We start from the raw sequence: 21,496 nt of genomic DNA, 5'->3' as shown, positions 1-21,496 counted from the left end.
GGAAGGAGGTGAATGCAAACGCTATCAGTTGTAGATGATATGGATTTGCAACAGTTACTTTACTTATCTTGGCCACCCTTGTAAGGTCATTGATTCTTGTTCTGCACTGTTGGGGTGGCGGGGGTTATGTAGATCCAGAATAAAAAATCTGAAACTTTTAAAAGTTTGGTTAAGTGGTAGTACATTTCTTTAGAGTAATTAGCAAATGGCAATCTGAATTCATGTTGATGTTTATTTCTCAAGGTCATAGAGGTAGAGTCTGCAGAGGTGGAGGCAAAGAGCAAAGTTGTAAAGGTGGATGAAGAAGCAGCTACTGAGAAAGCAAGTGAAGCCCAGGCTTTGAAGAATGAGTGTGAGAGTGAGCTAGCAGAGGCTATTCCAGCTCTGGAAGCTGCACTTTCTGCCTTGGATACTTTGAAGGCAAGTCTCAGAATCCACTAATTAAAAAATTTAATCTTTTAGTGTCATTTTCAAAAATATAATTTGGGGCTCAGTAGTCCTTCTCAGAAAGTGATAAGTTTTATACACTATTACGAAAGATATAATTATTTTGTAATTAAGAACTGTCAATTATAAATGGCAGAACAAGTTAGACTTTGAACAGTTGATAAGTTTCACAATTGAAATAAGCACCAACTCGTATCTGAAAAAGAGAAGCAATCCAAATGTGGCAAACTTCAAATAGGAAGGAGAATCTGATTTTTTTTTGGCAAAATGCAGATCCTTCCATTTAAATGCCGCTGTTTCTTTAAGGAAATAGTGAAAAGGATATTTTGACTCTTTTCATGTTTTCTTTGTGTACTGTGTCATTTCTAAATGTTGTATATGGCAAAGGCAGGAAAGGACCAGGTAGTAAACCAAGCCTACCCCAAAGATTCCATGGCCTGTGTGGCTTTGGAGGAGTACAAGCAGTGGGGAGACTGCACTTTGGGAAAGCAGCAAGCTTTAATTGGCATAGTTGTCAATAGAAACATCGATACTGCATTATTCAGACAAACAATTTGGCAAATGAAGTTGGGATTTTATTATCCCATTTGGGTGATTGTTTACATAGCAAATAAAAATGTCTCAATGTTTCTCAGGTGTAATCAATAAAATAGATGCTGATCCAAAGGAGGTACTAGGAAGGGTGACCAAAAGCTTAGTCAAAGAGGTCGATTTAGGGAGGAATTTCAGAGCATGAGTCTGAGCAGCTGAACCTGTGGCTATGAAAGGTGGGGCAAGGAGTCAGAGAATGGATTGCTTGGTATGGGTATTATAGTAATGTATCATTTAAAGAGATAGAGAAGAGGGACATTTTTCTTTAAAAATGTAGTATATTTTGGAACAATTTAAGCTAAATTGTACTTTTATTTCACTTAAACATTATAAGTAAGGCAAACATCTGCTTGAACACCAGTAACTGTGTGCATAAATATATCTATTCAATTTGCATTTTAGCCATCTGACATCACAATTGTTAAATCGATGAAGAATCCTCCACAGGGAGTCAAGCTAGTGATGGCTGCTATTTGTGTCATGAAACTCATCAAACCAGAAAAAATCAATGATCCTTCTGGAAGGGGGGAAAAGGTAAAATCCAAAGCAGCAAGACATTCAAGTTTGTACTTCTGACAAAATATGCAATTTTCCAGCAGATCTAAAAATTATAAAAATGTTTCCATTTGGCTTATTTTTAAGATTTTAGATTACTGGGGACCCAGTAAGAAGTTGCTGGGCGAAATGAATTTCCTAAGAGATTTGAGGGAGTATGACAAAGATAACATTCCAGTAAGTTTTATTATACATACGTTCATTTTTATATACTTATGTTCATTTTTAAAATGTTTGATACTAGTCAACTGTCACATGAATGCTGTCACCGTAACATGCACCATGTATTTTTCTCCTGGATAGGTTGCTGTTATGCAAAAGATACGTACTGAATACCTCACCAATCCTGACTTTGACCCACAGAAGGTAGTTAAAGCCTCATCAGCAGCAGAAGGCTTGTGCAAGTGGATCCTTGCCATGGAGGTGTATGATCGCGTAGCAAAGGTAGTGACTTGCTGCAACACATGGCCAAAACAGTGAGAACAGCAAATTAATAACTCAAGGAGAATAAATTCCATCTTTGTACAGCTTGCAAAGATGCTCATTATGATAATAATGATAACGTGATGATTTATACTGGCCTGGCTACTTTGCATATGTAAGTAGGATATTTAGAAAACATAACTTCCCTAATAACTCAAAAAACAGAACTCTATTATGGCTCATAGGACTTGCACTGATTTCACTCGCTTCTCATATACAGGTGAAAGAGATTCCTGTCAGATGGCTTCCCTCACCTTTCCCGGCTACAAAAACCCCTTAACCATTGAGATGAGGGTGCTGGTGGCTACTGTTTTGGGACTTCCACCACAACCTCCTGCATCCCAACATCCTGCTCCCATCCACTGACCAACACTGCTTTTCACCCTGTTTAGTTTTTAGGTGAGAAATTGTTAACATTTCCTGGGTTTCATACTGCAGTGGTCCAGATGGTTTGCTGGCCCCTCAATCCCCACACCAGCGATTCCTGTCCCTACTTATAATTGACCTTTGTATTTTCCTTCCTTTTCCTGTGCTGCTAAATGGAACATGCGCCATTTATTTATAGTCTCTGCCCTTGCTACTTTCTGAATTCCTACCTCGGGTCACATGAGACCTGCAAGGATGATATTGTCTCTGAATTTTCTGCACGCATTGTTAGAAAGCTATTGGTATATTACTTCACCTTAGAAGAGTGGTTCTGAAAGTGTGATCTGTGGACCACTGGTGGTCCAGGGGGGTCCTCCAGGTGGTCCATGGGCTGGTCCAAAATGCAAGTCACTGATGTGCAATGCCACAGCTGAGGCCATACATGAGAACAGGCCAGAACTTTCATCCACACCACTCGCATGATATTACACAACTAGAATGACTCCCTCATGCACAAGCAGCAACAATATATTTTTATAAGCAAGATTTATGTTGTTACAACATACAACTGCAAGATAAGATTTTGAACACGTGGAGCTAAAAACAAAGAAGATCATCTGTACATGGAGCCTGACATAAGACTGAGGCTCCTCAGCTTGGAACCAGACATCACTTCATTAGTGACTCATCAAAAGCAGTGTCATTCTTCCCATTAATTCTGATAAGTTTTTGGCAGTGGCAAGCGAAAGCAGGTGGGTTAGGACCAGTAGGTGGCCTGCAGGGTCTTGTGCCCCATCTAATTTGTCTGCAGACTAAAAGGTTTGAAAACCACTGCCTTAGAACCATGAATGTTTACAGCACAGAGGGAGGCTGGCCAGTCCATTGGCCTGCATGGCTGTTTTCCACAGCAATCCAAAACTAATTCAACTACCCTAGTCTTTCCCCATTGTACTGTATTTTCCTCCACTTCAATTATTTATCTAATTTTCCTTTGAAAGATATGTGGGTAGATGTTCCTGTTCATTGCACTGAGAAGTTGTTATCCCCTAGGCATAGTGAAGAAGAAAGAGTAGCAGAGACACAATACATTAGTGTATACTAACTGCACTGCCCTAGGATTTCCTAGGGCTTTCCTACACCACTAGGCTACCTGCACCTGTAATAGGCATAAGCTCAATGTTTACGTTTAATGAGTTTGGAGAGAATGTTCCCAGTCTCCCATCTCAGTTTACTCAATTTCAGTTGGCTGAGTGTATTTGAATAAACCTAGTGCAAGAGCCTGTACCAGACTCCAACTGACCTGAGGTTTTGAGAGTCCTGGCACTGGCCTGAATATGAAGCAAACAAATAAAACTTTTATGTTTAATCCCTTCCCAAAGTATACCTAGAGGTTTGTTGGCCTCTACAAACCTCTGAAGCTGATGTGAGAGAAGTGGGTTTCAATTCATAGGGCACTGATGCCGTACTGGGGAAAGAGGAAGCTGTACTGTTGGGATGGTCTTCACCTGAACTGCACTGGGACTAGTATCCTGGTGAATCATATAACTAGGGCTGTAGAGAGGGCTTTAAACTAAATAGTGGAGTGGAGGGTTCACATGAAGGGTGATTTAGAAAGTTAAAGAGAAAGCGCAAGGCAATAATGCATAATGCGATAATACATAGGAGTGCACAAGCAAGAAAGGTCAGGGTAGTGAAAAATGGGAAAAAGGTGGAATTTGAAGTTATTTGAATGCTCACAGCATTTGTAACAAGATGGATGAATTGATATCATGAATAGAAATAAATGAGTATGATTTGATAGCCATTACAGAGACATGGTTACAAGATGACCAAGGCTGGGATCTAGATATTCATAAGACATAGGAGCAGAAATTAGGCCATTCAGCCCATTGAGTCTGCTCCGCCATTCAATCATGGCTGATAAGTTTCTCAACCCCATTCTCCCGCCTTCTCCCTGTAACCTTTGATCCCCTTACCAATCAAGAACCTATCTATCTCGGTCTTAAATACACTCAATAACCTGGCCTCCACAGCCTTCTGTGGCAATGAATTCCATAGATTCACCACTCTCTGGCTAAAGAAGTTTCTCCTCATCTCTGTTCTAAAAGGTCTTCCCTTTACTCTGAGGCTGTGCCCTCGGGTCCTAGTCTCTCCTACTAATGGAAACACCTTCCCCACGTCCACTCTATCCAGCCCTTTCAGTATTCTGTAAGTTTCAATCAGATCCCCCCTCATCCTTCTACACTCCATCGAGTATAGACCCAGAGTCCTCAAACGTTCCTCATATGTTAAGCCTTTCATTCCTGGGATCATTCTCGTGAACCTCCTCTGGACCCTCTCTAGGGCCAGAACATCCTTCCTGAGATACGGGGCCCAAAATTGCTCACAATATTCTAAATGTGGTCTGACCAGAGCCTTATAAAGCCTCAGCAGCACATCCCTGCTTTTATATTCTAGTCCTCTCGAAATAAATGCCAACATTGCATTTGCCTTCCTAACTACCAACTCAACCTGCAAGTTAACCTTAAGAGAATCCTGGACTAGGACTCCCAAGTCTCTTTGCACTCCAGATTTCTGAATTCTCTCCCCATTTAGAAAATAGTCTATGCCTCTATTCTTCCTCCCAAAGTGCATGACTTCACACTTCCCCACGTTGTATTCCATCTGCCACTTCTTTGCCCATTCTCCTAACCTGTCCAAATCCTTCTGCAGCCTTCCCGCCTCCTCAATACTACCTGTCCCTCCACCTATCTTTGTATCATCTGCAAACTTAGCCAGGATGCCCTCAGTTCCTTCATCTAGATCATTAATGTATAAAGTGAAAAGTTGTAGTCCCAACACTGACCCCTGCGGAACTCTACTAGTCACCGGCCGCCATCCTGAGAAGGACCCCCTTATCCCCACTCTCTGCCTCCTGCCAGACAGCCAATCTTCTATCCATGCTAGTACCTTCCCTCTAACACCATGGGCTCTTATCTTACTGAGCAGCCTCCTGTGCGGCACCTTGTCAAAGGCCTTCTGGAAGTCCAAGTAGATAACATCCATTGGCTCTCCTTTGTCTAACCTACTCATTACCTCCTCAAAGAATTCTAACAGATTTGTCAGGCATGACCTCCCCTTGATGAAACCATGCTGACTTTGTCCTATTTTACCATGCACTTCCAAGTATTCTGAAATCTCATCCTTAATAATGGACTCTAAAATCTTACCAACGACCAAGGTCAGGCTAAACGGCCTGTAATTTCCCGTCTTTTGCCTCACTCCCTTCTTAAACGGGGGTTACATTAGCAATTTTCCAGTCCTCTGGGACCCTCCCTGACTCCAGTGATTCCTGAAAGATCACCACTAACGCCTCCACTATCTCTTCAGCTATCTCCTTCAGAACTCTGGGGTGTAATCCATCTGGTCCAGGTGATTTATCCACCTTCAGACCTTTCAGTTTTCCTAGCACCTTCTACTTGGTAATGGCCACCATACTCACCTCTGCCCCCCGACTCACTTGAACTTTGGAGCTGTTACTCATGTCTTCCACCGTGAAGACTGACACAAATTACCTATTCAGTTCCTCCGCCATTTCTTTGTTCCCCACTACTACTTCTCCAGCGTCATTTTCCAGCGGCCCAATGTCCACTTTTGCCTCTCTTTTACCCTTTATATATCTAAAAAACTCTTGCAATCTTATTTTATATTACTGGCTAGTTTACCCTCATATTTAATCTTCTCCCTCCTTATTTCTTTTTTAGTTGTCCTCTGTTGGTCTTTGTAGGCTTCCCAATCCCCTGGCTTCCCACTGCTCTTCACCGCATTATATGTTTTCTCTTTAGCTTTTATGCTGTCCCTGACTTCCCTTGTCAGCCATGGTTGTCTCATCCTCCCTTTAGTATGCTGCTTCTTCCTAGGGATGAATTTTTGCTGTGTCTCCCAAATTACTCCCAGAAACTCCTGCCATTGCTGTTCCACTGTCTTTCCTGCTAGGCTCATCTCCCAGTCAATTCTGGCCAGCTCCTCCCTCATGCCTCTGTAGTTGCCTTTATTCAACTGTAATACTGTTACATCTGATTCCAGCTTTTTCCTCTCAAATTGCAGGGTAAATTCTATCATATTATGGTCACTTCCTCCTACGGGTTCCTTCACCTTAAGCTCCCTTATCAAATCTGCCTCATTACACATCACTAAATCTAGAATTGCCTGTTCCCTAGTGGGCTCCACCACAAGCTGCTCCAAAAAGCCATCTCGTAGACATTCCACAAATTCCTTTTCTTGGGATCCACTACCGACCTGATTTTCCCAGTCTACCTGCATATTGAAATCCCCCATGATCACTGTAACCTTGCCTTTCTTACACGCCTGGTGTATCTTGTGCCCCACATCCTGATTACTGTTCGGAGGCCTGTACATAACTCCCATTATGGTTTTTTTACCTTTGCGGTTCCTCAACTCTACCCACACAGATTCTACATCATCTGACCCTACGTCATTTCTTGCTATCGATTTAATTTCATTTCTTACTAACAAAGCAACCCCACCCCCTCTGCCAACCTGCCTATCTTTTCGATAGGATGTATATCCTTGGATATTTAGCTCCCAGTCCTGATCCCTTGCAGCCAGGTCTCCGTGATGTCCACCACATCATACCTGCCAATTTCAATCTGCACCACAAGCTCATTTACCTTATTTCGTATACTGCGTGCATTCAGATACAACACCTTCAGTCCTGTATTTCCCTTCCCCTTTCTCATTGTCGTCCCTTTATCTGATGTGCTTGAAGTTAGCTTCCTAGCCCTTTCCAAACACTCTGTCCTATTTTGTGTTCTGGAAACTTTAATAGCCTCTCCTGGGCTCTCCTTTCTTTTCAGTTTTTTCATAATTTTCCATGAAGTTGAATCCACCCCCCCACACGCTAACCTGCTGCTTTGTTTCCCATTAGTCATACTTCTTGGAGTTTTATCCTTCCCTTCCCCCCCACTTTCTAGTTTAAAGTCCTGTTGACCACCCTATTTATCCTTTTCGTTAGAACATTCAAAGGTATTTGACATTTTGGAAGGACAGGAAGAAAAGAAAAAGAGGTTGGGTAGTTTTGTTAATTAAGGATGAGATCAATATAATTGTGAGAAAAGATCTTGGTTCAGAGCATCATGATGTAGAATCAGTATGGGTGGATTTTTAAAAATTCTTTCATTGGATGTGGGCATCACTGGCAAGGGCAGCATTTATTGCCCATCCCAAATTGCCTATGAACTGATTGGCTTGCTATGCCATTTCAGAGGACTGTTAAGAGTCAACTACAATACTGTGGATCTGGAGTCACATGTAGGCCAGACTGGGTAAGGATGGCAGATTTTCTTCCCTGAAGAACATTAGTGAACCAAATGGGTTTTTATAACAATCGATGATAGTTGTCATGGTCACCATTATTGAGACTAGCTTTATATTCCTGATTTATTAATTGAATTTAAATTCCACCGGCTGTTGTGAAGTGATTAGGTCCCATGGCCCCAGAGTATTGGCTTGAGCCCTGGATTACTAGTCCAGTGACATAGTAACATAGGTCATTTGGCCCTTTGAGCCTGCACCGCCATTCATTGTGAGCATGACTGATCCTCTATTTCAAGGCCATACTCCAGCACTCTCCCCATACCTCTTGATGCCTTTAGAGTCCAGAAATCTATGTATCCCCTTCTTAAATATATTCACTGACTTGGCCTCTACAGCCTTCCATAAGTTCACAAGTTCACCACCCTCTGAGTGAAGATATTTTTCCTCATCTCAGTCCTAAATTGTCTACCCTGTATCCTGGGACTGTGACCCTTTGTTCTCGAACTCCCCGGCCAGCCGAAATATCATCCCTGCATCCAGTCTGTCCATCCCTGTCAGAATTTTATATGTTTCAATGAGATCCCCTCTCATTCTTCTAAACTCCAGTGAATACAGGCCTTGACAGCCCAATCTCACCTCATACTACAATCCTGCCTCCCAGGAATTAGCCTGGTGTACCTTTGCTACACTCCCTCTATGGCAAGTATATCCTTTCTTAGGTAAGGAGACCAAAACTACACGCATTAACACTACGCCACTGTCTCCCCATAAGAAATAACAAAGGAAGGAATTCACTTGTGGGAGTAGTTTATAGGCCTCTTACAGTAACTACACTGTAGAACTGAGTATAAATCAAGAAATAATGGGTGCTTGTAAGAAAAGTACTGCAGTTATCGTGGGCAATTTTAATCTTCTTATAGATTGGACAAATCAAATTGGCAAAGGTGACCTTGAGAATGAGTTTGGGACAGTTTCTTAGAGCAACATGTGCTGGAACCATGTTGCAAGCTATATTAGACCCAGTAATGTGTAATGAAACATGACTAATTAATTACCTCAGTGAAGGATCCTCCAGGCAACAGTAATCTTTAGAATTTCACATTCAGTTTGAAGGTGAGAAGTGTGGGTTTAAAACTAGTGTCTTAAACTAAAATAAAGGCAATTACAAATATGAAGACACATTTGACTAAAGTTAACTGGGAAAATAGGTTAAAAGGTAAGACAGTAGAGTAGCAGTGGCAGACATTGAAGAAGATAATTCATAACTCTCAACAAAGGCATATTCCATTGAGAAAGAAAGACCCCATGAGAAGGATAGACCATCTATGGGTAACTAACAAAGTTAAGGATAGTATCAAACTGAAAGAAAAGACTTACAATGTTGCAAAGATTAGTGTTAGGGTGGAAGATTGGGAAATCTTTAGAAACCAGCAAGGGATAACAAAAAAAAGAGGGAAAAACTAGAGGATGAGAGAAAACTAACAAGAAATGTAAGAACAGGTAGTAAAAGCTTCTACAAATATATAAGAAGGAAAGGAGTAACTAAAGTCAGTGTTGATCCCTTAGAGGATAAGACCAAGGAATTAATAATGGGAAACATGGAAGCGGTAGAGACTTTGAACAAGTATTTTGTATCATCACAGTAGAAGACACAAAAAGCATCCCAAGAATATTAGAAAATCAAGAGGCAAAAAAGAGGAATAAACTTAGAACAATCACGATCAATAGAGAAAAAGTATTGGGAAAATTATTGGGACTTAAGGCTAACAATTCCCCTGGACCTGATGTCCTGCATCTAAGGTCTTAAAAGAAGTGGTAGCAGAGATTGTGGATGCATTGATTGTAATCTTCCAAAATTCCTGAGATTCTGGAAAGGTCCCAGCTATTGGAAAATCACAAATGTAACAGCTCTCTTCAAGAAATGAGGGTGACAGAAAGCAAGAAACTATTTATCTACTTAGCCTAACATTTGTCAATGGGAAAATGCTAGAATCCATTATTAAGGAAGTAGTAGCAGGATATTTAGAAAATGATAATATAATCAGGCAGAGTCAACGTGATTTTATGAAAGTAAAATCATGTTTGACATATTTATCATAGTCCTTTGAGGATGTAACAAGTATGGTGCATAAAGGAGAACCAAGAGATGTAGTGCATTTGGATTTCCAAAAGACATTTGATAAGGTTCCACATAAAAGGTTACTACATAAAATAAGATTTTGCGGTGTTGGGGGATGATATCTGAGTGTGGCTAGAGGACTGGCTAACTAACTGGAAACAGAGTCAGGATGAATGGGTGATTTACAACTTGGCATATGGTAATTAGTGGACTGCCACAGGGGTCAGTGCTGAGGCCTCAACTATTTACGATTTATATTAGTGACTTGGAACATAAGAACAGGAGTAGGCCATTCAGCTCACCAAGCCTGCGCCACCAATTAGATTATGGCTGATTATATACCTCAACACCACTTTCCCACACTATCTCCATTTCCCTCGATGTCATTAGTCTATCGATTTTTGTCTTGAACATGCTCAATGATTGAGCTTCCACAGCCCCCTGGGGTAGACAATTCCAAAGATTCACCACCCTCTGAGTGAAGAAATTCCTCCTCATTTCAGCCTTAAATGGCCTACCACTTATTCTGAAATTACGTCCCCTGGTCCTAGACTCCCCAGCCAGAGGAAACATCCTATCTTCATCCACCCTGTCACACCCTGTAAGAATTTTGTAAGTTTCAATGAGATCACCTCTCATTCTTCGAAACTCTAGAGAACACAGGCCCAGTTTCCTTAATCTTTCCTCGAAAGACAATTCCACCATTCCAGGGCTTCGTCTGGTGAAATAAAAGCAGAATATGCTGGAAAAAACTCAGCAGGCCTGGCAGCATCTGTGGAGAGAGAAACAGAGTTAATGTTTTGAGTCTGTATGATTCTTCTTCAGAGCTAAAGAGAAAAAGGATAATACAGATGCGAAATGTCAATGTTACTATTAACATTCCCTTTGCCTTTATGTCCATGACATCTTTGTCAATCTCTCCTCACTGGCCTTCTTTCCAGCTTCACCTGCTCCACCCCCTTTCATCACATTTCTACCTCCCTTTAGTTCTGAAGAAGGGTCATATAGACTTGAAACGTTAACTCTGTTTCTCTCTCCACAGATGCTGCCAGACCTGCTGAGTTTTTCTACCATTTTCTGTTTTTATTTCAGATTTCCAGCATCTGCAGTATTTTGCTTTTATCTTAGTCTGGTGATACGCCATTGCACTCCCTCTATGGCAGGTATATCCTTCCTTAGATGAGGAGACCAAAAACTGTACACAATACATGCGGCCTCAGCAAGGCTTTATACAATTGCACCTAGAATCTTTACTCCTGTACTCAAATCCCCTTGTAATGAAGACTAGCATATCATTTGCCTTCCTTATTGATTGTTGCACCTGCATACTAGCTTTTAGTGACTCATGAACAAGGACATCCAGGTCTCTTGGACAATAACAATCCCCAATCTCTCACTATTTAAGAAATATTCTGTTTTTTTGTTTTCTCTGCCAGATAACTTCACACTTATTCACATCATATTTCACCTGCCATGTTCTTGCCCAGTCACTTAGCCTGTTCAAGTCTGCTTTGAAACCTCCTTGCACCTTCCTCACAACTCACATTCCCACCTAGTTTTGTGTCATCAACAAATTTTCAGGAAATGTAGATATTGCAGATGGTGCAGTAATTAAAAACAAAAATGATCTATGACACTGTGATTTCAGGTTGTTGCTCCAAAGAAGGCTCGTTTGAATGAAGCACAGAGATCCTTGGCTCAGACCATGGCAATTCTAAACCAGAAGAGAGCTGAGCTTAAGGAAGTTGAAAATCATCTTGCTGATCTGAAGAAGACGTTTCAGGATAAAACTGAGGAAAAAGCACGACTGGAGTTCCAAGTAGACCTGTGTGCTAAAAAGTTGGAGAGAGCAGAGAAACTCATTGGAGGACTGGGGGGAGAAAAATCAAGGTTAGATGCTGAAAAGATCAGATTTTCATTAGCTTGCTTTGATATTAGGGTTAAGTGACAGGGAAACATAATTTTAGGGCCAATTTCTACTCCCTACCATCATGAGTGTGCCAAAAAGGCACAATGCACTTGCTGAGGCACCAGTGCGTTCAAATTTCTGGGCTTGTGATGGGAACGGGGAGGGGAAATTGAAAAATCTAGTGTATGTGATGTGCACCCAGAAATAATAAATGTTAGTTCGTGTCCTAGCTGGAAACCCAAAAAAAAGAGAGTGATCAAGTTAAACTTAATTCAGCCATCTGTTCACTTGGATATTTTGAAATTTGTTTATGATTCTCTGATTTTGGTGATAAAATTGATGTCATCAAAAATAAAATGGAATCTTGTTGCTTTCGCAAACAAGCCTTCAAAAAATTTGCTTTGAATCTAGTAATTAATTTGCTATTAAATTAAGTTACATGTACAAAACTTACTTGCTGATTTCACTTCAATATATAACTCATTTCTGAAATGTTATCTTGTTAATCTTTAGGTGGTCAAAGGCGGCAGATGATTTACAAAACATATATGATACCTTGACTGGGGATGTGTTAGTTTCAGCTGGTGTCATTGCTTATCTTGGAGCTTTCACTGCAGCTTTTCGTCATGAATGTATTGTTCAGTGGACCAACATGTGCAAGGTATTCAAACTGAATATTTCTTGCAGCTTTGTAGAGGCTGCATATACTGAAGTATATATGGTTTACGGATTTCACAAACTACAGCTGGAATATATGTTGCTACTTGCAGATATCTTTATTGATTTGCTCACTGAGTCCTGTATACTGCTTTGTACTTTACTTTCTAAAGAGTTCTTTGATGTGAATGGTGAAGCCCATGAACGCTTTAAGGAACCCCACCAAATTACTTGCAGCAAACTGCAGTACAGAAATATAAGGCAGCTGATATCCTGCACAATCCAGGACAGCTTTGAAAAATGACCTGAAAAAGCACCAATATAAAATATTTTAAATTGTTAAAGGATCTAGTTTGGGGAGTGAATTAACTCTCAACATTTTCTTTTCAACCCTTTTGCTTGAATTTCAATTCAGTCCAGTTTGCAAGGTTGAAGTTCCCTGTGAGCTGCAATGGCAATGCAAATATTCTGGAAACACACAACATGTCCAACAGATGGGGACCTGTTGCTCTGTTTGTATTTTCTATTTTTATTTTAGATTTAATCTATTCTTCATGGGCAGTAGCATTGAGAAGAGATAAAGGTGGTTGTTGTGTAAAATTAAAATTCCATTTTGTTGCAACTTCCTGTGCATGAGTTGGGGAACATTCTTCCCGCCCGCGCCCCCACCACAATTCTTCCAAACACGGCTAGCACGTGTTTCAGGCAGCCTGTGCTGCGTGAAGTTAGCCTGTCCCTCTTAAAGCTACAGAGGGAGCTTTATCCAGCATTCAACTTGTTGTATAAACCTGAGAGCGCTTGTTGCTGATAAAGGATGGAGAATGTTGGAACTCTTTTGTTCCCCAGCCTTGATATCCTTCATGTTTTTGAGAAAAAACATAGTATTACGCCCATTTGCATTCCTCTTTTATTTTGAAGTTGTTTGCGTAAATGCTCTGTTTTTTTCCCATTAGGCTAGTAGTCTAGGTATTTTTCTTTTTATTCTTAAATAAACTTCATTAACAGACTCTGTTTTTCCTTTGTTCACAGTCGAAAGATATCCCTTCTTCAGGTGATTTCTCCCTCAGTAAGACTCTGGGTGATCCTATAATAATTAGAGCATGGAACATTGCGGGATTACCAACAGACAGCTTTTCAGTCGATAATGGCGTGATTGTTAGTAACTCCAGGAGATGGTGAGTACTAAATGCATCCATATGTTATGCACTAAAGTTTGCCATCTTGTAAACTGGTTGCAAACTCCCCTGGTAGCTTTCTGAAATCAGCCTGTTAGATAAAAGCTTTGGTCCTTTATCGTAGTCCAACCCGTATGTACCTTAGACCTTCATTGCAATTCTGTTTACAGCAACAAATACAGCTGCTCCAAAGTTTTATGACTGAAGTATTTGTTGCCACAGTAATCATAGCACTATTGAACTATATTTGAAATCAACTTTCAGATACTTTAACAATTTTATTTTCTTTGTGATCTGTTCTAAAAGAATGCTGCTTTAAATGAATATAAACTTAATGGGCTAAAAATTGGTTTGCTCCCATTTCCAAGTGTGGGAACCATGATTCATGTTAGTCCATGCCTGGTCCCATTGATGCAGGAAGCACGCACATTTTTTGCTGCCTCCTTACTTCAACGATTTTAGCATTCAGCTGAGCGAGTCCAGTGCTACTGAGTGGCTAACTGAAAGTTCAACAGGGGGCCCAGCAGTATGCATGGCTAGCATATGTTTCAGGTAGCCTGCACTGCTTGAAGTTAGTCTGTTCTTAAAGTTGAACTGCACTCATAAGGAATCTGCTGCTGACTGCTGTGAGACAAGTGGCTGCAAGGAGAAGGACACCAAATGGACAACATGCAAGAGAGGCCTCCCAAGCTATCGGATGTGGCACTGATGATTTTAGTCCAGGAGGAGGCAGGAGAAGGGAGATCTTATTTCCATAGGAGGGCCAGGAGGCCCTCCTGGAACACCCTGAGAAGGAAACAGGAGCAGGTGACCAGGGAGGTCAATTCCCAGAGTCTCACCTTGAGGACCTGACAACAGTTCTGCAAGAAGTGCAATGACTTTGTGTGAGTGATCAGCGAATGCATCCTCACTTGGTGTTACTCACAATAAGAGGTTGTGGTGGAAGAATTAATCCAGGCAGGTCTCTTGGTTAAAGCTGGTTTATTTCTAAGACAACTCAGTGTTACTAACTTCCTAGTAGCTTCCACCCAAAATGTTCCAGCTGTGCCTTATTATTCTATTCAGTTGGGATAATTAATGCCCATCACCTGTCTAACTACCAATTGGTTTTAACAAGATGATTGCCAAATGAACACTTGGCACTACTACCTACCATTCTACCAACCTCTCACCACATGCCCTTCACTCATCCATCAACAGTCATTGAAGATCAGGACTCAGGCCTAACATCCAGATACTCCACCTCACACCCCCCCCGCCCCCCGCAATGATGTCAGCCTCACACCTGATTCTCAGCCTCCAAATACCTTTAGCTGTTCAGTTATGCCATGCACATTACCCAAACATCGCAACACACTGACTGACATTCTTCCCTCTCTTGCAGGACAAAATGGCTCATAATTCCAGAGAGCAGAACAGAACCTAGGGAAATGAGCATGCCTGCATTGTTAATCCCTCTGGGAGAGCACTGTACTCAGCACTATAGGGCCAGAAGTGTCAACAGTTGTCACACTGAGAACATTCAGGATGATAGTTTGTTACTGGTCTATGCCCCTTCTCAAATCCCATCTCACCAACATACTGCTATCTGGTATGAAACTGCATATCATATGATCACGGACTTTTTGCTTTCCACCCAACACACCCCACCACCTCCACTTCTGATTTGCTACTTTGAAATACTTGCATATGAACATATGAATTAGGAGCAGGAGTAGGCCATTTGGCTCCTCGTGCCTGCCCTGCCTATCAATAAGATCATGGCTGATCTGATTGTAACCTCAACTCAACATTCCTGCATACCCCCAATAACCTTTCTTGCTTAACAAGAATCCATCTAGCTCTGCCTTAAAAATATTCAAAGACTCTGCTTCCACTGCCTTTTGAGGAAGAGAGCTCCAAAGACTCACGTCCCTCTGAGAGAGAGAATTTCTCCTCACCTCTGTCTTAAATGAGCAACCCCTTATTTTTAAACAGTGACCCTTAGTTCTAGATTCTCCCACAAGAGAAAACATCCTCTCCACATACACCCTGTCAAGACTCTTCAGGCTCTTAAAGGTTTCAATTAAGTCACCTCTTACTCTTTTAAACTCCAGTGGATACAAGCCTAGCCCATCCAACCTTTCCTCATAAGAAAACTGCCCATTCCAGGTATTAGTCTAGTAAACCACTTCTGAATTGCTTCCAATGCATTTACATCCTTCCTTAAATAAGGAGACCAATACTGTACACACTACTCCAGATGTGGTCTCACCAGTGCCCTGTACAACTGAAGTATAGCCATCCTACTTTTGTATTCAATTCCCCTCGCAATAAATGATAACATTCTATTAGCTTTCCTAATTACTTGCTGTACCTTCATGCTAATCTTTTGTGATTCATGCGCTAGGACACCCAGGTCCCCCTGAATCTCAGAGCTCTGCAATTTCTCACCATTTAGATAATATGCTTCTTTGTCCATTTTGGCAGGAAGAATAACAATTTCACATTTTCCCACATTATATTCCATCTGCCAGATCTTTGTCCACTCAAGTGACCTATCTATGTCCCTTTGTAGCCTCCTTACATCCTCTTCACAACTTACTTATTTCAGGAAGGATGTAAATGCATTGGAGGCAATTCAAAGGAGGTTTACTAGATTGATACCTGGAATGAGTGGGCTGTCTTATGAGGAAAGGTTGGACAGACTGGGCTTGTTTCCACTGGAATTTAGTAGAGTGAGGGGTGATTTGATTGAAGTATACAAGATCCTGAACGGCCTTGACAAGGTGGACGTCGAAAGGATGTTCCCTCTTGTGGGTGAGTCCAGAACTAGGGGGGCACTGTTTTAAAATTAGGGGTCGCCCTTTTAGGACAGAGATGAGGAGAAATCTTTCTCTGAGGGTTGTGCGACTTTGGAACTCACTGCCTCAGAAGGTCGTGGAGGCGGGGTCATTGGATATTTTTAAGGAAGAGGTAGATAGATTCTTGTTAGGCAAGGGAATCAAAGGTTATCGGGGTTAGATGGGAATGTGGAAATCGAAACACAAGAAGATCAGCCATGTTCTTATGTTCTTTCCTACCTATTTTTGTGTCATAATCAAGTTTAGCAACTATACCTTTGGTCCCTTCACTCAAGTCATTTATGTAAATTGTAAAAAGTTGAGTCCCCAGCAGTGATCCCTGTGGCACACCACTCATAATATCCTGCCAACCAGAAAAAAACCCATTTATGCCAACTCTCTGTTTCCTGTTAGCTAGCCAATCTTCCATCTATGCAATGGATAGCTGCCAGTTGAGAGTTGCCAACCACAACAGCGCCATGAGGAAAGATAAGAACTGCACCACACCTATGATGAAAAAGCATTCTCACTTGTTTTGATACTTCCAGCCACCAACTGAGATACTGGCACTGTGCATAGCCTAGAGGGAAGTGAAGAGTCAGAATCTTCCCATGGTGAGTAATCAGGCAAGAGTACACTTGAGTGAGGTCAGGGAGATGGGGCAGTTTGTTTGCCAAATCCCTTAGGGCAAAGAACATGGAGGATTCTAGTTCACGTGTGGTAGACAACATCACACACAACTTGGAGCCCACCTTTTCCAGCATGGAAGTAATGGCTAGCTCTATTTTAGCACTTGTAACGCTAACCTTGATGCAGCATCGGGTGTCTGTTGTCTAAGCTTCCACTGTCTCAGTGCTGCAGTGGAAGCTCAGAAGAAGGCCATGAATCACAGAATCACAGAATTATTATGGCACAGAAGGAGGCCATTTGGCTATCATGTCTGTACCTGAGCTCCATCCTTGCTGCCTTAGAGGGTCAGACTGCTGCTATCGTGGGTGCAGATCTCCGTGCTCAAAGAGACATGCAGGCTTGCACATCAGTGCAGCAATCGGTCCTCCATCAGATTATTAGGATTGATGAGGTGCATCCTGGGGAAGTGACAGTGGCTCTGTAGAGCATACACCTGCTATCCTCTCCCAGGATGACAGCAGTTGTGCTTCCACCAGTGCCCTTTTGCCTGACAGCCAGCCCAGATTGTGGCCACCCATGCCAAGACAGTGTAGTCTGAAGCCAGCCCCTCTAGGCCCAGAACTGCTTGAGGTTGTCATGCCAAACCATTAGCAGTTTCTCCAAGCAAAAGTCAACAACCTTCCACCAGCCTTACTGCAGCCACAGAGGAAGCACCAGGACAGGTAAAGGGACCAGGAAGACAGTCACTAAGGGAATGCATAAGGGTAAATAGTTAAGTTTTGTATGTATTATTCAATGTGTTGTTGAATGGTTGGTATAGAAAGATTTTTTGTTGGTGGCTTTTCTTTCAGGATTTTGGTCAAGAGGATGCTTTGATAATAAGTCACAGATAGATGAGAATGTGGGGAGTAGTGGAGCAATGATGGTGACAGAATGACAGCTTAAGCAAACTGGAGCTTTAGTAGGTGCTCATGGGCAGCCCATCTGGAACAAAGGAATCCTGGATGCCTTCCCCTGTGTCCTCCCCAACCTGGGTTGGCCTCCATACACCTGATGGAGACATGTTCCAGCAACTATTGTAGGGCTTTCCACAAGCTGTCCAGGCAGCAGTACTACTGGTCTGCTCCATGATGCTCCTGGTGGCAGCATGGCTGTCATAGGCATGTTGTTCTCACATTATTGGCCGTTTGTGTAGAGGGTATCTCTTGTCTCTTAGCAGTCAGCCTCTGGTTCTTCATGGTGTCCTGAAGATGGCATGAACAGCAGACTGCCTTAGGATGAAGACATCATGACTGCTGCCAGGATAGCAGGCACTCACTATTGTCTGGACATGGTCGCACACCAAATGCCCATAATGAGGTTGAACCCTTTGCAGGTATGGTACATTTCTTTGTTTGCATATGTGGCCCACAGAGCCATGTTCATGCAGTCGATTGCTCCCTACGCCATTAGGAATTCCGTTAACCTGGCAAAGCCATGTGTCCGGTCCTCTTGCTTCTATCTGGTTAGAGACATGATAATGAAGTCTCCTCTCCTGACGAACAGCCTCCATTACCCCTTGGATGCAGCTGAGCACATGTTCAGTTGAAAGTGCAGAAAACACAGCATTCACTTGGCCTGTGCAGTCCAATTTGGCAAACCCTGTGTCAAATCAGCCTGAAAGGCTGTTTGACATTACAACCTGTCAAAACTTTTGGCGTGCACATGTAAAGCCCATGCCTAGCACCCTTCTGAGCACAGGAAGCTGTACAGACTGCCCACCATTCTAAGTGCTGTCAGCTCCTACTGGCTCAGCAACACTAAGCAGCCAAATTTTGCAGTCAGTAGTATAAATTGAAATGTTACAAATTACACCTGTTGTAAATATTTGTGTTGATTTCTGCTGTAAGTATATTGTCGTTGTGATTGTACTGATTTCAGGCCATTAATGATTGATCCACAAGGCCAAGCCAATAAATGGGTGAGAAATTCTGAGCGTGACAATAAACTGAGTATCGCCAAACTGACAGACTTGGATTACATGCGTACACTAGAGAACTGCATCCAATTTGGCACACCTCTCCTACTGGAAAATGTTGCTGAGGAACTGGACCCTTCACTTGAGCCTCTTTTGCTCAGACAGACTTTCAAACAAGGTACTTAACAACTGCTGTCATTTTAGAAATAAAAATTATTTATTCCAAAATAAGCATCCCAACATTTGATGCAAGTAATTTTCGTTGTCTACTTTGAATTGCAATAGAGTGATTATATATTATAACTGAATATTTTTGATTATATAACCATATTTTTTGTATTTTCATGTTTCATGCAACACTTCCACTTTTCAGAGGCAGGTATTAAGTTTTGCTTTTGCTTACCTAAACCAAATTATGTTTAGATGAAATGACCTGGGCTGATACAGGTATAATTGGTAATTGGCTATGTCTCAGTGTCAACTCATGTATTTATATTATACATTGGATCACCATGGGATTGGAGCCTGTATTTGAAAGCATGAAAAATATTTCTGACAACAGAGGAACAAGCATCTCAGACTAAGCCAATGATAAATGGAGGGTTGCTGTTTCTTAGATGTAATGTTTTGTCAAAACCATGAAGGGGAGCCTCATAAATTATTCTCTTTCTCTTTGTTTTCAGGGGGTGTGGATTGTATCAAACTCGGCGAGGTAATTATTGAGTATTCAGCTGATTTCCGACTATATATAACAACAAAGCTGAGAAATCCACACTACTTGCCAGAATTGGCAACAAAGGTTTCCCTGCTCAACTTTATGATCACCCCTGAGGGGCTTGAGGACCAGCTATTGGGGATCGTTGTTGCTAAGGAGAGGTATATTCAGGCATTTAGCATGTGCATCTTTCCAAAGTCTAATTTTTTACTTTACTGAAGTGACAATTCAAGATCGCTCATTATTGTATTGTCAGCTTTCATTGCCTGACAAGTATGCCAAAACAACAGTGTAAAATATTTGGTTTGTAACAATAGCAGTTAATACATTAGAAAAATATATTGTCCCTTTTTTAAGCTTCTTTTGATAGATGTTAGCATTTATATGTCTTTTTCTGTAGCAGAAGACTGAATTTTCACAGATATGATAAGAAATGATTTTCACAATCAATATAATATTGGATCAGTGGCCCATTCTTGCCCAACCTACAGCCCTAATCACCCATTATTCTCTGTAGTCACTGAACATTACTGAAGCCTTTTTTCTGAAAACTACAAAATCTCCTTCTTTGGTCACAGAGGGCAGAATCTTCCTCTTGCACCATAAGGTCTGTGGAGGGATGAGAAAGTCTCATGATTCCTGCCGCTGAGTGGGGTGTGCTTTTACACACAATCGTGTGCACCCCACCTCCTTAGTTATGCAAGTGCATGTTCCCCGTCGAGTCTTATGGTAGGGCGGGCAAGAAGTCGGGCACCCCACTGTTATGTCCAGGCGCCATATTTAAAAGGCACCCAGTCAGGCCTTCACTAACAGGAAGAAGGCAGTAAGCAGCAATTCCCCACTTCAGCTTTGCGTCTCTCGAGTATCTCCTGGAGACAGTGCAAGAAAGGCCGTCCCACCTGACCACTGCGGCCTGGGGGGAGGTAGCCAGGGTGGTCAGCGCCCTTGGGGTAGAGAGGAGGACCACCCTGCAGTGCAGGAAAAGGGTCAACGATTTAATCCACGCCACTCGGGAAAGTGAACCTTCAATCCTTCCCAATGTGGTCTCTTCTACATTGGAGAGACCAAACGCAAACTGGGCGACCGTTTTGCAGAACACCTGCGGTCTGTCCGCAAGAAAGACCCAAACCTCCCTGTCGCTTGCCATTTTAACACTCCACCCTGTTCTCTTGCCAACATGTCTGTCCTTGGCTTGCTGCATTGTTCCAGTGAAGCCCAACGCAAACTGGAGGAACAGCACCTCATCTTCCGACTAGGCACTTTACAGCCCTCTGGGCTGAATATTGAATTCAACAACTTTAGATCTTAAACTCCCCCTCCCCCCATCCCCACCCCGTTTCTTTTCCCCCCCCACCCGCTTTTTTTTCAATAATTTATATAGATTCTTCTTTCCCCACCTATTTCCATTATTTTTAAATCTAAAACTAAAACCTTTAGTCTTTCCACCCCACCCCCACTAGAGCTGTACTTTGAATATCCTGTTTTCCATTCTTAATTAGCACTTTTCTCAGACAAAGACCACCACCTTCAACACCTCTTTGACCCTTTTGTCTGTGACATCTTTTGATTATTATCTGCTCACACCACACCCTCAATGTGTCTCTTCCCCACCTCCCCCACCCACCTTAAACCAATTTATATTTCTCCCTTGTTGAAACTATGCTGCAGTTCTGCCGAAGGGCCATGAAGGCTCGAAACGTTGACTGATTTCTTCTCCGCCGATGCTGCCAGACTTGCTGAGTTTTTCCAGGTAA

General features: G+C 42.0%; 1 protein-coding gene across 1 annotated transcript in view; it reads left to right on the top strand.

Moving 5' to 3' along the window:
• Window positions 1–21,496, top strand: part of dnah12 (dynein, axonemal, heavy chain 12) — a 349,430-nt gene that overhangs the window by 262,386 nt on the left and 65,548 nt on the right. Inside the window, exons 48-56 of the mRNA XM_078543543.1 lie at window positions 244–420; window positions 1,441–1,572; window positions 1,681–1,770; window positions 1,897–2,037; window positions 11,526–11,767; window positions 12,300–12,447; window positions 13,473–13,618; window positions 18,991–19,205; window positions 19,711–19,903. Coding sequence (XP_078399669.1) covers window positions 244–420; window positions 1,441–1,572; window positions 1,681–1,770; window positions 1,897–2,037; window positions 11,526–11,767; window positions 12,300–12,447; window positions 13,473–13,618; window positions 18,991–19,205; window positions 19,711–19,903 — 1,484 coding nt within the window. The remainder of the gene's footprint in view (window positions 1–243; window positions 421–1,440; window positions 1,573–1,680; window positions 1,771–1,896; window positions 2,038–11,525; window positions 11,768–12,299; window positions 12,448–13,472; window positions 13,619–18,990; window positions 19,206–19,710; window positions 19,904–21,496) is intronic.

This window comes from Cetorhinus maximus, chromosome 6, assembly GCF_964194155.1.
Source record: "Cetorhinus maximus chromosome 6, sCetMax3.hap1.1, whole genome shotgun sequence".
NCBI lineage: Eukaryota > Metazoa > Chordata > Chondrichthyes > Lamniformes > Cetorhinidae > Cetorhinus > Cetorhinus maximus.
This window is presented reverse-complemented; position numbering and strand designations above follow the sequence as displayed.